The following is a 16,984-nucleotide window of genomic DNA, read 5'->3' on the forward strand; positions in this document are numbered from 1 at the left end:
ACTGTGTACAACACATTAATAATGAAATCTGTAGCAATAATATATACCCATCCACTAGATAGATACAGAAAAAAAACAGATGTTACTCTGCTGCAGTGTAGCACAAGTATAACAGGAATACACTAAATTATTACTCATGTTAATAAAAGTCAGATCAATTAGTTTTGAATCAAGTTTAATATAAGGAGTCGAGTTAGATTTCCTTGTTAGTTGTATAATCACTGGCATCGTGACAGATAACTGGGACTGATGGTCTAATGCACCGTGACTGGGGCGAAGCCTGTGAGAGTGTTATGCAACAGCTGGTATAAATCCTGTTGTTTTGTTTATGTTTAATTGATGGCTTCATGCAGCACTCTGCACACTATAACCTCCGTACAGGGCTCGCTAGGAAAAAAAAAAAAAGGTTGTGGGGTTACAGAATATGCAGGTGGGAGGTACAGATGCAGATGAATCTGTTTTGAATTGCTTGTTTCTGTTGCACTATAAAGAGACGGTAATAGGGTAAACAGATTGAAGGACAAGTGTGGTCATATTCTCTGTTTTTCTTATTATTCCATGAAAAGACCAAAACAACAAGGAATTTTTCCTTCTTACAAGTAGGGGCTGTCGAGCCAAAGAGGAAAACATCTTATTCTTCTGTGACAGTGACCCTCCTTTGCCCACAAACTATTAGAAGCACATCAATGAGCTGCAGTGTAACAGTGCCTTGGATGCTCCATCATTGCCACGAACAAGAGCTCTTTACTGAGTATTTACGACAGCAGGACCGTGTATGTGAGGTCGAGCCAAACCAAACCCGCTCATCGAACGTGTATTAATCCACAGCTGAAACTAGTCCCAGACAAATGCTCTATTTACTGCTGTTTGAGTAAAGTTTGATGAAAAGTACGATACCCAGCTGTTTGAGGCAATAATGTTGCTTTTTGATAAGCTATTGAAAACCGATCAATGAGCCACACTGTTCCATCACTGCAGTGAACAAAGCCACTTTACTGAGTCTCTATGGTGGCATATGTGAAGCAAAATAAACTACTACGGTAAATGCGTATTAATCCACAGCTGAAACTAGTCCCCAACAAATGCTCTATTTACTGCTGTTTGAGTAAAGTTTGATGAAAACTACAATGCCCAGCTGTTTTAGGCAATTACTGAAGTATATTCTTAGGGATGCAGGATATCTTTTTTTTCCCAGCTGATACTGATAACCAATAATCGACCAAAACTGACAGAAAAACTTTAAACGACAAACGTACTGTCCGATTTTGAAACGTTCACACTGGAGACGACACGCTTGTAGATACAGTAGTTTGACGTCATGGCCACAACAGGCTGCACTTCTTCAGCTGATAATATCAATTTTTCAAGACCGACTTATCATTTATTGGTTTAATATATATAATGTATCCCTAATCTTCATTCAGGTACATACTAGGTTTGAGGCTGTTTAGAAACAGTGTGTATCATAGTCACAATATATAGAAAAAGAACAAATCTTATTCAATTTCATTAAATTTTAAGATGTCCATATCACTATTGGCCTCAAATACTTCAGTGTCGGTCAGGCTAAAGTTTACAGTCTGAATAATATATAATTGACTTATCGTTAGAGGTGTTGTGGCTCCTATCTTGTGTAACTTGAATATAGTGGCTGGCAACGGATGAGCCTCATGCAGAAGACTGAATGAGAAAGCCACAGGACGCTCTGGATAGAAAGAGAAAGTGAAATGCGGGACAGTTCAGGTTCCTGGAAAAGTCTTAACTGATCAGAGGAAGGGGCTCGAATCTGAGAACAGAATCTATGTTTGAAGATGGTCATATCTCAAGATTAAAAGCGGGGAAATCAATCTTTTGGAAATGATGTTGGAGGAATTCCCAGAGCTCTGAATGAGGAGATGTGGAAAGAGAAAATCCCTTCAGTCCCTAGATGGTGTTGATAAGTGATGATGATCCAGTAATGATGATTAAGATGATCACAATGAAGACAATTACGAGGATCAAAATGATGAGGATGAAGATTTTGCCGTTGCTCTGCAGGATTTTTTGTTCTTTGTCTGATGTTCAAAGCAAATATGGCTGTTGGTGCCATCTGGTGCCTTATGGTATGTTAGGGGATTAGTTGTGCTGAACATAAAAACTGTCTCATGGAATTTCCTTTGTCATTTTAACATTAACACAGCGAGTCCTAGACTATTTTCCATCTGCATGCATTTCCTCTTCAGGAGCACATTTCCAATTTCCCTTCATCCTCAAGCCTGACACATGGTATTCAGCATTCTTAGTGGATAAAGTCTTTCATCGGGTGATACAGATTCTGCACTATCACACATGTGCTAAATATTTGCTATTTGCTCGTATTTTCTTTGTTTTTTGGTACCTTAAAGGTTGCTATAAAAAACCTACCACATCATTCCTTCACACAGCGTAGCTTTATAGACTTTCATGACTCACGGTGCAGAATTTCATCTCTCTTTGTGTATTTAAGATTATTGTTCTATGAATATCTTGTCATTTTTTGCGATTTCAATTAAGGATGCAGATTCCACAGCCATTTGATTCAAAGTCAGTCAAGATTTAATGGATTCCTTTTATTAGCCTCCGACAAATTGCCTTTTTAGTGGGAAGAGCGTTTGCATTATTCATTTGTGAAAGAGCGAGCGCTTATGAGTTCATTTAGTTTAGTTTTAGATGAGCTCGGCGACCAGGAGTGGGACTTAGGGTGACTCATCACAGGAGGAGGATGAAACGCACTGTGTGAGATGAATCTCATCTGACCCCTGACCCCCTTGTCTTGCTGTTTTGGCATGTGTAGGTGATCCAGCGCAGGGAGGACGGCTCAGTCAACTTCTTCAGAGGATGGGAGTCCTACCGCGAGGGATTCGGCAAGATCACCGGCGAACACTGGCTCGGTAAGTGCCTCGGGTTTGTGGCTGTGTCTGCTTGTGCGTGTTTGGTGATGTGTGACTCATGCACATGTGCACCACGGGGCAGTCCAAACCCTGGAAAGTAGATATTTACACAACTTCGGTCAGCTACCTGTAGTTTCATCCTATCAACAAGATAATGATAGCCACCATGGCGTGAACTGCAGCACAGCAGAAAGAAAGAAAGACACTCATTGGCAGACAATGAAATAGCCGGTCATGGCGATGGAGCGAGATGAAGAGAGAGGCGATGAGAGTAGAGACATTAGACGACTGTGGCCCTTCAAGTAATAGCGATAGTTCTGCGACAATGGAAGCCACTTAAGTGAAAGCGACATAAGAATACTGCAGCAAATTAAAAGAAATGTCTGAAGTGCACTTTATGAGAGCTGTCCGCTGGGCGCCACAAAATCGCAGCACGAGCCAAAAGACCAGCAATTTGATAACAATATTTTTGTTTCTTCACATGACAAACACACCAAAATTATACTGTATAATTTTCTTTTTTTTCTTTTTTTTTAACCCTAAAGCTTTTTCATTCGTCGCCTTCTGCTTGAAATGTGTGGGGTTTTTTTCCAGAGTGTCCAAATCAGTGTTTTTCTTTCTGGCAGCGTGACACATAACTCTGTGCCTCGTCTCAAATTGGACAGGAAAAGAATGCCAACGAGGAATTAAATCAACTGTGAAATTATCAACTTTATCAAAGCCAAATCCCCTCGCCTTCACACCACTTCTCATTAAATGTACCAAATAATTTCTTCATGGTGGTGGTGGTGGGGGGGGGGGGGGGGGGGGGGGGAGGTGTGGGATACTCTTCAGCTTCATCATGGTCACTCTTGTGGCTCAAAGTTAGTAAAGCTGGTGACGTATGCTCATGTCAACAGAGTGGCAGAGTGTTGTCACCCACGACATATTCAGTACATATTAATCAACACTTCTCATATCATATATTGTATTTTTTTTTAAAACCTCCATGAAACCTGAAGGGTTCAGACGTATGCAGCTTGTTCTTTCCATCACAGAGTGGCCTTTACGCTTCTTTTTTTAATTGGTTTGACATTTGTTCAGGTAGCAGAAGAGCATTAGACAGAACAGGAAGCAGGTCTCTAACTACAGGTGTTAAATATGAAAATTGACAACCACAAAAGCACACACACAGGAGGATGAATACAGGAAAGGTGACTTCACTCGTGCAACTGCAGCTGAGGAATTTGGCTCCGTGTCAACATCTAATCACTGTTTTCACAGACGTAATCAACACCTCGCTGGGATCTCAGTCTTTAATTGCTACATAATCTCAACTATAATCTGTGTATACACAAACATCCCCGGTGACGTGCCTCAATACTATGTCGCTCTTCACTTATTTTTGAAAGTGTACTATGCCGGATTTTGTGTCACTGGCTGGAAGCTACACAACGCCGCCTAAAGGTTCAGACTAGAAAAAAACGAGCGGTCTTGCTCTCGGTCCGTTCTAGTAGAGCTGCAGGTCTGTTTGACCGAGGGCGGGGCTGGGTTACACACATGCAGGCAGAGCGAAGAGGCACACAGCGGACAGGATGAAGCCTGTATTTACACATAAATCCGGAGTGTTGTGCTCAGGTGTGGACACATTATTTGTGCTTCAGAAAGTAACCACCGTGAAACATCAGAGCGTTTTTTATTTTGTTGAGTCACTGCTTCGTTCAGTCGCTCTAGCTTGCCACCACGCTTGCTGCTCTGTCTCACTCTGTTTTCACCAGTGAGCCGAGGAGGACGGACCAATTTTAAATAGTGTGTTTGCCAACAGCAGGAATAAATCTTGCACAGCATGCTTTTAACATTCATTCCACCATGTCACCACAGTCATCTGCAGTGTACATATCGAGGTGAACTGCACTTTAAATACTGTTGTTGAAAACAGGACCTCAGGCTTGTGCTTGAAAGCTGCACTTTTGAACCATTAGCTGCCATTCGAGCTGTCACTCTTTCAGTCCTGATCTCAGACCCTTCAGGGCAACCGCACTCCCTCTTAGCACATGATGTACATACTGCGACTGCACTGTGATTCTTGGTGAACCCTAAGCAGTGAAACTGTGATGGTAACAACACTCTGACGCCGTCCAGATGCCTACCAGTGATGACTCATCACATAAAACAAAGTTTATGTGAAAAGAAACAAATCTAAACTTCATAAAGCCTGTCATTAAAACACGAAAGTTCATTGCCCAATCAGCATCCATGGGGAAACGACTGGGATAATAAGCGCTTTCATAATCTTGCATTACTAATCACCAAATCTGGCCTGCTTATACAAAAACACCATTCCCAAAAACACTATGCATTAGCAGAAATGTTTCCTTAGGAAATTTGGCTTGAGCAGCAGAGTGGTAATGAGCTATCAGCGCGGTGAGTCTGTGTATCTTTTAAAACCTCTCTTTCACAGTCTGCTCGAGATCCAACTGGTGGAGTAAGTGGAGCCTGAAGAAGTTATTTCTGTGAAAACACACACTTGGTCATGGTCAAGGTCACGGACGTGCCACACCGCAGCTGAGCTACTCTCCCATCAGCACTTGAGATTAAAAGCACACATATACACACATACACTTTAGGAGCAAATGCCGTGGACATTATTAAGTGTCCGTGTGCAGCTCAGCGTGCAGGCAAAATAAATATTGTAGATAAATGATGGCACATGGTAAATCATTTGTTTAATTTCGCATCTCATCTGTGGTTATTACTGTAATCGAACCGAGGAAATGTTTCCTTTAGGAATTTTTCAACTAGATGTACTCACAAATGCAAACAAAGCTAAAGTGCTACATATACCATTTATTCGCAGACTAATCTGTCTGGGAGTGTCCACAGGGTCTGTCGGCCTCTTCATTCGCATAAAGTTGAATTCAGGCTACTTTATGCAAATCAGTGATGTCTGACGCGATGTAGCACCTCTGAAAAATAAAAACGAGCCGACGTGTTGGTCTGGTTGGAAATCCCGGCGCAGCAGCCCACAAGTCACGTTCGTCCAATCAGGTGCAGCCAGTGAGTGTTTGCATGGCTGAGCTGAGGGTGTAGCCTGTTTTGGTCAGGTGTGCAAGGCAGCTACGTACCTTAGTAGATGCTGCAATTTTTAAAACTCATGCCATCTGCAGGTAATGAATGGTACAGCTGCACCTATATCTTTAATGTAGCTCCAACTTTGTGAATTTGTTATTGAGATTTTTTGAATATTTTTTCACCAAAAAGATCCAATGTGAACACAGTTCATCACTGTATCAACCCAAATGCAAGATTGCCATGTTTCAGTTGTATGCTGTGACAGCGCTGTGCTGAAGGTCTGGTTAGTATTAAAAAATCATGATTTAGACTAAAATATCCAGTTTTCTCACCTGGAAGTGAATGTTGGTCTCGTAGTCTCGAATGGTGCTCTGCTGCTTGGCAGTTTCACTAACTAGCCATCACCTAACCCTTCACATGTAAAAGTTACCTGTATGGATGTCATCTGAACTGTCACTTGACGTATGACACGTATTGTAGAAGTATTGATATGATATGTACCAAGTGGAGACATTGAACATATCTGTGTTTTGTGGAAACGTGGGCATAACATAAAGCTCTTTGAGGCAGCTTCAGTTTTTAATCATTTACAATATGTAAATAGGTTTGAAACATTAGGGACTGCTGCTCTGTAATTCCATAATATTAGCTGGGCTCGCATGGTTTTGGGCACTCCAGCACCTTCGACACTGTGTGCCCTTGCTAGACATAGAACTGCTTGTATATACTGTAGCGTTTGCAGAGTTTATGTGAATTAATGGAGATCTAGGTCTCTTTGCTGACCTGAGGCCATTACAGAGAGCAGCCCATAATAAAAAACGTGGTTAGAGTGCCAGCTAGATCTCCCTATGGTACGCTGTAGGAACATGGTGGGAATATGGAAAGCTCAGGTCTTAGCAGAGTGAATTTGAATGAGCCGGCAAGCTACTTTGAACCTTTCAGAGTACCCTTCCTCATTCAGGGTGTGCTGTTGTCTCTTCACCCCCATCATCGATTACCCTCAGGGCAAAAATGAAAAATGGATCCATGCTCGCCTGCAGCCTAGAAAGAAATTCACTGCAGCAACCTCCGCCAGGCCAATATTGCTCACTAATGCCACCCGCTAACTCTGAAGATCTGTACATTTCTCATCATCTAAATAAACAGATACATTTAATTCAGCATATTTTCTATGTTTATTAAACTTTCATTAGGATGATTCTGATAATAATGATCAGCGGAAGAATAAGGATGAATAATACATGAGCAGAGTTAGCAAATCCTGCATTCTTTTGAGAGTGAATAGTTCCTAAGAGATTTGCAGGATGACAAAAATGCACATGTGAGAAAAATCCTGGTAGACGTGGTCCCAGAAGCGTGAGGCAAATGAAAAGCATCCAGTTCTGGAAAAAAAATCAATGAGGATATCTTTTTCATTTGGCAGTTTGGCAGCTTAGGTGTCAATTAGTCGGACTGCATTTTAAGTATACCGTCATTTATAAAACTGCTACAGTAGCGTACCACTTTGATTTAAGACAGGCTGTTGTTATCGCTTAATGATGTGTACTTTTACAGTGAGTCAGGGATAACGATCAGGTCTGCAACCTCACATTCTGTTTATATGCAGTCGGTATCTTTCTTTTGATGTAAAGCATGAGTCTTTTAATTTGGGACCTGTTTTTCTCTTCCTCTTTAAATGGAAAGGACATCATGCCTCCCTCATTTGCAGTTATTTGGATATTGTTTCTGTCAAGCAGCAGATATGCAAATATCATTTGTGTCCTAATGATGAGAGAAAGATATCATTTTTGGGATGTTGTGTGTATATTCGTAAAAAACTAACATACTGCTGAATAATCTCTCCCGGAGGAGCATGTATAAAGAGCATAAAACTAGGTCAAGGCAATTCCTTTGTTGCCATCAAATCTATCCAACACCTGGTCTGCAGAGGCTGATGTAGACTTGTCTACCTGTAATATAGGTCCTGAAACAGTTTAATACCGTCCCAAAGAGACTAACCTAGTTTTCCAGATGGCCTATTACAATTACGTACCTCGGTCTCTCTCGAGTTGAAAGCAGCACTTAAATCCTGCAGAAAAAGGATAGACAAATTATCTATTGTCATATTCATGTCCTCTCTCCTGCCTTTGTTTCGATAAGCTGCCGCTATAATTTGTGCTTGTGTACAAGCAAGATATTATAAGAAGATTCAAAAGTGTTATGCCACTGTGCATTGTGCAATTACGGTCTGAAGTTGACAGATTCCAGTTACATTTTTTTGTGAAACCTATCATCAGGGTGGTGACATTCAGAAGAAATTTGTCTGAAGTGTTTTAAAGGCACATAATTTAGCTGCTGGTTTAATTGTCATTTTTGCTCACATTGTCAGGGGTATGAAGGTATAATTGCAGAGATGGGAAGTTAGAAGTACAGACACTTTGTTGCTGTACTTAGAGGGGCAATATGTAAGAACTTTGGTTGAAAACAATATATAAATTAACTGAAATTATCAAAAGAATGTGAACAAACAAGCAGCTATGACATGATGACGTCTACGTATTATGTTGCAGAGATATCTACCAAATGTAGCATGCTAACCAGCTATCCCCGGCTCGTCCCGGGTCCAAAGCTGCTGCACTATGGGCGTAAATAACTAAAATTCCTGCGGTCCCCTAACTCCCAGTCTGAATCACTAACTGCATGGCTAACTGAGCTAACTATCCAAGACAGCTAGAGTTAGTTAAAGATATGCTGGTTTCAACCAGTGCATATCAGGCACAGCAGACATATCAAGACGTAACTGCCTCAATCGCTTTGCACAAAAATGGCTGGTAAAAATGTCCTTCAGAGGGATACTTTTTACTTTTTACTTTTATACTCTGATTACATTTCAGAGCCTGTAGTTTCTTACTTTTACTTGAGTAAAGAAGTTGAACAAGTACTTCTGCTTGACCAGTCTTTTCTTCTTCTTGAGTAAAGAATGTGTGTACTTTTGCCACCTCTGTACACGTAATTGTAGGTAAACTCTTGAAAATGCACGTTGTGAAATATCTCTCGCTCATTCCAACATCGACCGTGCGTCCAGCTGATTAATTTAAATCACAAGTATCATCTTATCACACTCAGTCATAGATTTGTTTTCCTCGTCTATACGCAGAAAAACACAGAAACGCTTAACATTCTTGAGCAGTACTCAATTTTATTAATCAGTGGAGCATTAACAGCTTAATCAATACCTCTAAATGGATTCTAGTTTTGTGGTAGCTCAGAGTAATGGGAAATAATATTCATTTGTTATCATACCAACTGCTGGATTGGATTCCTGTCATCCGTTTATTTTCATTTAGTTTTTTTAAAAATCTTTTTTGAATACTGCAGTCAACTTTTTTCCGTTATCAATACGCATTTTGTGTCACGTGAAGTGTAAGAATTATGCGAATAATGTAAAACTCCGAACTTAGAGGTTAAGATCGATTCTCTTTTCCTTTTTTTTTCCCCCTCGAAGCACAGGAATAACAGACATTATCGGATTTTAGAAGCAAATTATCCCTTAATATCATTTTGGCGCTATGAGAAAACGTGTGAGAAATTCACACGCAGGGAGTTTTATGGATGTTCAAGTTTAATGAGCAGTCGTTCCCTGAAGCTATGGGGAAAACATGCGAGTACTCCGAGCGCTGCAAACCGAATGAATCTTTGCTCTCTGGGCAATTAAATCGACACACTTTCACTCTTCAGAACAGAAACCAACGTGGACTCTTCAATCTCTGTTACACTGTCAGTCACGTAAACTGGCGAGGACAACCCACCCGGGACAGTGCATTATATATCTGCCTGGTTTTCTGCTTTAAGGAGCGAACCACGTGTCAGAGTGTATCAGGGAAATTAGGGGAGGCAGAATCTGCTTTTATATCAGTGAAGGTTGGTGTATCGATGTCACGGTGTTGCCCTCACCTTCAAGCTCTTTTCATTTACGGTAAGCCGTTTTATTCACCACAGGAGTGTTCCTCCTTTATTCTGGCCAGTGTTTACATGTCGCCTCAAGCCTGTGTGAGGGAGACGCTGCAGCGCTTGGCTAACCAGATAACCAGTATGGAGCAACAGCACCCAGACGCTCTTCTCATTATTCTGGGGGATTTTAACAGAGCAAACACCAGCCATGAACTGCACAAATACAGACAGTATATTGGGTATCCCACTGGGGGCAGAAACACACTGTCACAGAGTATTAAAGGATGCTTACTGCAGCTTTTAAACCCTCTGATCATTTATCTTCTTCCAACTTAAAGATGAAAACTGAAATCCAGAAAGCATGTGGTGAACATCTGACTGAGCCCACTGATACTGTAACATAGTGAGGTGTCAGCGCAGATGGAGAACATGCGCTCTCATTCAAAATACATAACAAAAACAGACGATCCACTGATCCGGAGATATATATATATATATATATATATAAAATAAAATCCCCCAGAATATATATATATATATATATATATATATATATATATATATATATATATATATATCGCATCATTCTCCAAACACTTACAGTATCATATCCTGATGAAACTGGTATTTACACCCCTAATTATGACCAAAGTCAGGCATGGGGTCCACAGCTACACTGAGAAACTCAAAGCTTCCTCGCCTCAACTCATTCACTACACAACCTACAAGTCCAAATGATCTCCCTTCATCCCACCTCTTGTTCCTCTGCATCAGACAAGAGCACGTCTTGCGACTCTCTCAGAGACAAAATACCGGGAAAGCCCCAGGACCAGATGGCATCTCACGCTTCTGTCTGAAGGCCTGCGGTGACCAACTGGCTGCCGTCTTCACACAGATCTTAAGCAGATCACTCAATTTGTGTTTGGATCTCTCTTACTACAAATGCTGAACAATGCTACTGATCCTCTAAATATTTCATGACAGGGACAATGACTACAGGCCAGTTTCCTTCACATCGGTGATCTCACAGTTCTTTAAAAAAAAAAACTAGTGGTGGCCCACCGAAAGCACTTCACAGGCCCCCTGCTGGACCCCCCTGCTGCTTGCCTCACGGGCACTCACATCGGTTAATGAAGCAGTCATTATGCACTCCTATAATGGAGAGTAATTGCACTGTATGCAACTTTTCTGCTCAACTCACACACAGTATTCCACTGAAACATAGGATGCAACAGGAGAGGCTGTGGAAATTCGTATTCTGCTCTGGAATTCCCCAGGGATGTGTATTCGGCTCACTGCTCTTTCCTTCTACACAAATGACTGTACCTCTGGGGACAACAGACTTTTCTGAGACTCAGCTCCCCATACCACCTCCTTCACCATACTCAACACTGTGGCGACAATGGGAATTTTCAGGTTTAGACTAAGTTATGTGTAAAAAGGCCCAGCTACTTCCTGTGCCAGCTGAGGAAGTTGGAACAGGAGCTGTTACATGCCTAGTAAGCCGCATAGCAGGGAAAGAACATGCTATAAAGGATCCCAGTGAGCACCAACTGGGATTTTGTGCTGGTTTCTGAATGTCTAATACGTCTTCTCGCCCTCTTCTCAACCAGGGCTTACAACATTGTGTCTCACAATGCAAATTTGTGTAATAATTTTGATAATTTGTTCATTTGTAAGTTGAAAGAAAGACCATATTGATTAATGTGAAGCTATGTCTCCAAAGTCACATTGAACTGGTCAGTGAAATGTGGTCTACAGTGTCTACAAGGTGTAAATTTAATGCATTTAATGTTTCATATAAGAACTCCATGAATATGGAAGAATACAGGCAGTGAGGTCCCCCAAAGTGGACCAGTTTATACATTAATGTAAAGTAATGTGTTGTACTTACTGCATGCACAAGTACTTAAAGACTTAAAGTGTCACAGCCTTGTGCCAGTGCTAGTGCCCAGGCTTAAGAAAAAAATATGGGCTTCACACTCTAGAAGTACAGGTAGAGCAGGCGAACATCAATCAGAAGGTAAACTGTTCGGCCCTTGTATCCTGGCTGCTACAAAGACATTGTTCTTTCTCTATAATGTGCAAATAAGTGCCGGTCGTTATTTTGTAACACGTGCACCGAACAACATCGCAACAACCAGGTGCACTTACAAGCTTGTTCATAGGCCTACATTAGATAGGAGTGGTTGCATCACTATCATTATGTTTACAGGATGGATGTAATACCAGAAAGCTTCTCTTTCTCTCTGCAGAGCATGTGTGATTGACAGTAGACAGGAGGGGAAGAGTCCACTAGTTAATCAGTCATGGATGTGTCGTTCTCTCGGATGGTTTTCAAAAAATAAAAGTAGAAAATGCTAAAATGGGTCTGCACGAGCAAGCAATATGTGTGGGAAACACTGCTTTTGAACCAGTTTGAACTTCACAGTGACCATAGCCATTTTTTTAAACATCTTTTTAATGGGAGGATTGCTCAGTGGGATGATGAAATTATAAAAACATCACGGACACCAACCTGCCTACCCTCCAGGACTCGTACACCAATTGACTCAGCAAACATGGTTGCGGACCCCCTTTAAGCCTGACCTCGAATTATTTATCTCCTCCCTTCTGGCAGGTGCTTCAGATTAAAAGTCTGTTTCAGGACTGCTACTATGTTTTCACATCTGGCTGCTCCCACAGGACTTTCAACTATCACCACCCACTCCTGCAGATGTGCGATGCCACTTATGCCTTATCATGTGCAGAGTCTGATCACTGTCGCCCACAACACCATATTCTGGTGAAAATCTGTCCGCCCCATCCCTCAGGGAAAATTAGACACATGTAGCCCTTATGGATTGTTTTAATCTAAAACAGAAATGCTAATATGGTTACTCAAGTGTTTAATAAGCCAGCTGTAGAAGACGTGAACTGAAAATAAGCCTTATTAAATCTTTTCAAAAAACAACTTCAGCCTGAGGCGGTGAGAACTCAAAGTTGATGAAAATATTATGGATCGTGTCCTTGTTTCTCTGACAGTTTCTGTCATTTTCCAAATAGCAAGAGAGATGCAAAACCAGATGTTGCGATGTCAGACTTAAGAGCAGCAGTGCTAGTGTTGTTGTTTCATCACATTTGGCTTTGGGATTCACGAGATGTTTCTGATATGTAAACAAAATGTACATATCCAGCCACACAACGAGATACAAACAGAGGGAGGGAGAGCGAGAAGGCAAACAGCCGGTTCACTTGAGCTGAAACTTCACATGTTGCAATAATTTGGAGGCTCTGGTATTTTCATATATGAACTTTCATCCCTCTCTCATGCTGTGATCACTGGGTTGTGTTCCTGTTGCCGCCCTCTTATTTGGATCAGTTTGCACCAAAACAAGCAGGCACAAAAAAATAATTCCTTTCCGCGTGACTTTACAGTAATGAACAAATAACTCGGCCTCGTGATGACTCAAAACAATATCTACTCAATGGTCCTGCAAAGCCATCCACCCTGCAGACAACAGTCTACTCACTCTGCAGCTGAAAGCAACTGCATCCAATATAACTCGCATTACTGAATACACATTAAAGATATATTCAGACCTCTTTTGTTGTCATACTGCCTGTATATACATTTACCAACGAGGCCAGCACCTTATATTCACAGTGTACTTTAACTGTATGCTATAATGACGGCTTGGCTGTATAATAGTGTCTGCCCGAGTCACCTGGAGCTGTCACTTTCTTTCATCCGTGTGGCCTGGTAGTTTCCAACCAACGTTAGTGAAAGTGTTGTTATTGAGATATTACAGCATCAAGAATGCATTATAGATGAATGAGAGGTAGACAGTTAAATTACAGTATATGTATGCTTGTGTATGATGTATGATGATTTTCTACTCTGAGGCTATCGTACACTATAGGTCATAAATCCCGCCAGCTACATGTTAGTAAATGGGACACGGGCCAAACTAAAAACTACTACTACTAAAATAGTACACGTCAAATACATTTTCTGTCATTTTTGGCAAATGTGAACGCCAGTAAGACAACTGATGAAACAAAAACAGATGGCAAAAACTAAGAAAACAGGCAGAAGGAAAAACCAAGGACCAAAGAAATACAAAAACGTAACCAAGTACAAAGCGAAAAAAGAGCAGGCAACACAGGCAGGAACGCAGATGAATCACAAGGAATAAACACGTGGGCTAAATATACAGGAAGCTAATCAGGAACAGGTGAAACTAATCAGGACAAACACAAGGGAGGAACAGTGAGACAAGACAGGAGGTAACACAACATGACACATGAGGACGAAATCAAAACAGGAAACAATGGAACTGAATCCCAACATCATGACAGATAAGTTTGGGTTTCACTGACAGCTGAGCCCTGCTCACGATTGAGTTGAGCTGGTGTATGGGCAGGACCTTGAAACTAGACGCCAGGGCGGGACCTCCACACCAGAGCCCTTGAGTAGAGTGAGTCACGACAACAGCAGTTCAAGATGCAGATCGTCACGTGATTCATAGAGACTTCGGATAGTTCCAGGAAGTTCTTAGCTGGCAATTTAAATGCATGACTACAGAGAGACAGAAGCAGGATGACTGGCAGGTCATAGATAATACATGATGTGTTGATGGACTGCTTTACAGAGCTGGGCTGCTAGAATCTGCAGCTAACTTCCAGGAACTATTGAGAGGCTCCACGAGCCAAAAAAAATGGAGATGGAGAACCTGATGTAACTCTCTCTACTCAAGGGGCTCTGAGCTCCACTGCTTGATCACTACTGCAAAGACTCTTGCTCCATATGACATCACCAACGCAAGATGGCAGCGCCCATTTCCGGGATAGAGACGTCGTCTATCTTTACCTACAGTCATCGCTCTCTACATTTGTTTTGTAACTGTGTTATACACTTGAAGAGGCCCTTAACACCAGAGTCAAATGTCTTTTATGTCACACACTTGACCGATACAGGTACTTCTGCTTTTGTTTTGGTCATTAGCATATTGACGTAATAAAGGAAAGGTGATGTGTCAATAGAAACAGCAACTGCTTTTTCACTTTAATTCCAGCACCACCAAATAACACACAACAGCGTCATTTTTCCCTTCAAGTATTTACTGACTTTTTTCTTTTTTTTCACCAACGATGCCCACAGCATGTCACATCATCATATTCCTATGATGGTCCCCAGCAGCGCGAGAGGGAGAACAGTGTAATAAGACCCATGTGTCTTCACTGCTCTGCCTGGAAGTTGTCCTCTATCTGACGAGTGTCTCGTTGTGATCTAACATTCCTCGGCTCACTGCCTCATTAAAGATACACTTACAGCTGCCACCGAGGAAGAAATAGGAGAGCAAACCCTTTTCTTTCCCTCCCGTACAGTCTTTTCTCCTGCCTGTCAGAAGAATTGCACAAAATTCTGCAGAAAATTGCAGCTTTAACCGCTTTGCATACCGCTCACCTTTAACAAGTGGGGCATGCATCGAGCGCTATAATTGAGCTCTTAGCCCGCCCTGAGTATTGTAAGTTTGTGTGATTATAGGGGGGTGAGCCGCTAAGAATCAGACATTTGCGTATTTGTGTGTGTTTATGCAAAAGTGAGGGTACAGATGGGAGCCAGGCAGGGGGATAACTGTAATTTGGAGAGGGGCGTTTGACAGTCTGTGTCAGTCCTAAGCGAGTGAGGGCCACTTCACATCAAAAAGGGCAGCCTGAAAAGACTGAGGAGAGAAAACAGTGTGTACTGAGAGAATTTTGAAGCGATGGAAAAAAATGTAGCGACACCGATGCCTTAAAAAAATGCAGCAACAGAGGCACCCACGCTCATCCACATAAATACACATGCTAAATCAGTAGGTATGCTGTGTAAGTGCCAAACATGTCTGTTGTCTTTCTTTTCATCTCGCATCCTGTTCCTCAAGGATCTTTATCTCGTTTCTGTGGCAGGAGTCCTACCCATGTTTCTCAGATCAGTGCGAAACAGCACCGAGTCTCTGGCAATTAGCTCCCAGCCTGTACAACTGCTCAGAGCTGAGGAGAAGCAGAGGAGTCACACGCAGCAGGGGGAGCGCATTCATCTCAGCTCTGGAGAGAACACACAGTCCGCACACATCACCAGAGCACACATACAATGGGACTGGAGGAACAGATGTGATGAAATACGGCCAGAATTGCTCATTCTGTTGAGTAGTTTGATGTCCTGAGAAAACAGAAGAGGGGGGAAGCATTAAAGGGTTACAGCCGCGTGTTGTGGAAACCACAAGAACGACCGCCGGAGAGATTTGCCGTAATGTGGAGATTTAGCAGCCATTGTCGGAAACAGTTTGCTCGAACCACATCCTCTCTTATGAAGGGCATTCGTCTCCCAAACAGGGCAGGGCTGCTCACCAGCCGTCTGAGAAACGTCACAAAAACATGTAGCGCTCCATACACAGTCCCCCGTCATGTTTACCTTATGCAACTATTTCTCTGTTTTTGTTTTTTTTATCGTTTCCCTTCCTCCTAATCTCTTTCTTTCCCACAGAGCCATGCATAAACACGTCCTTACACACATTTATCCTCCACAGCTTGCCTCTACCACAATGCAGCATCCTGAGGCTTGTATTTATATTCTTGTCACGCAGCAGAAAATCTAAAGAGGACTGTATCTACAAAAGAGAGCACAAATCAAAGAACATCACAATTCCTGTGAGGATGACAGCCCATTTTGCCTCTCTTTGTGTACTTTTTTTTTTTTTTTCAATTATTGTGTCCGTGGACAGTTTTGTGCAATTGAAATAAGCCGGAGAAGGTCGGCATTGAGGGGAAAAGGAAGGACCAAGGGATTGAATAAACATTCGATCACACTCATGGGGGGTTATTCATAAGCCTCCCTCCTCTTCTTCTCGATTAGTTTGCGTAGCCCTGAAGTCCACGATGGAACTGCGTCACTAACCTGCAGAAACGTCCGTGATAGACAACAGCGCTGATTACTCTGAGAGCATGCCGGCTCGGAGTGAAAACCCCCGGCTAAACCAATTGCTGCAGACGTGCCTTGACCCTGTCAATGGTTCATCTGTGAAAATCTGCCAGACAATCCAATCATGTGTTGCTGCTTCTTCTCCCAG

At 42.0% G+C, this 16,984-nt stretch overlaps 1 protein-coding gene across 2 annotated transcripts in view; it reads left to right on the forward strand.

The window, feature by feature from the left end:
• fibcd1b (fibrinogen C domain containing 1b) overlaps positions 1-16,984 on the forward strand; it is a 110,942-nt gene that overhangs the window by 73,279 nt on the left and 20,679 nt on the right. For both annotated transcript variants that reach the window (XM_084339722.1, XM_084339723.1), the window contains one exon: positions 2,813-2,909. In XM_084339722.1, coding sequence (XP_084195848.1) covers positions 2,813-2,909 — 97 coding nt within the window. The remainder of the gene's footprint in view (positions 1-2,812; positions 2,910-16,984) is intronic.

The sequence above is a fragment of the Pagrus pagrus genome (assembly GCF_965226575.1).
Source record: "Pagrus pagrus genome assembly, chromosome: 19".
NCBI classification, from domain to species: Eukaryota; Metazoa; Chordata; class Actinopteri; order Spariformes; family Sparidae; genus Pagrus; species Pagrus pagrus.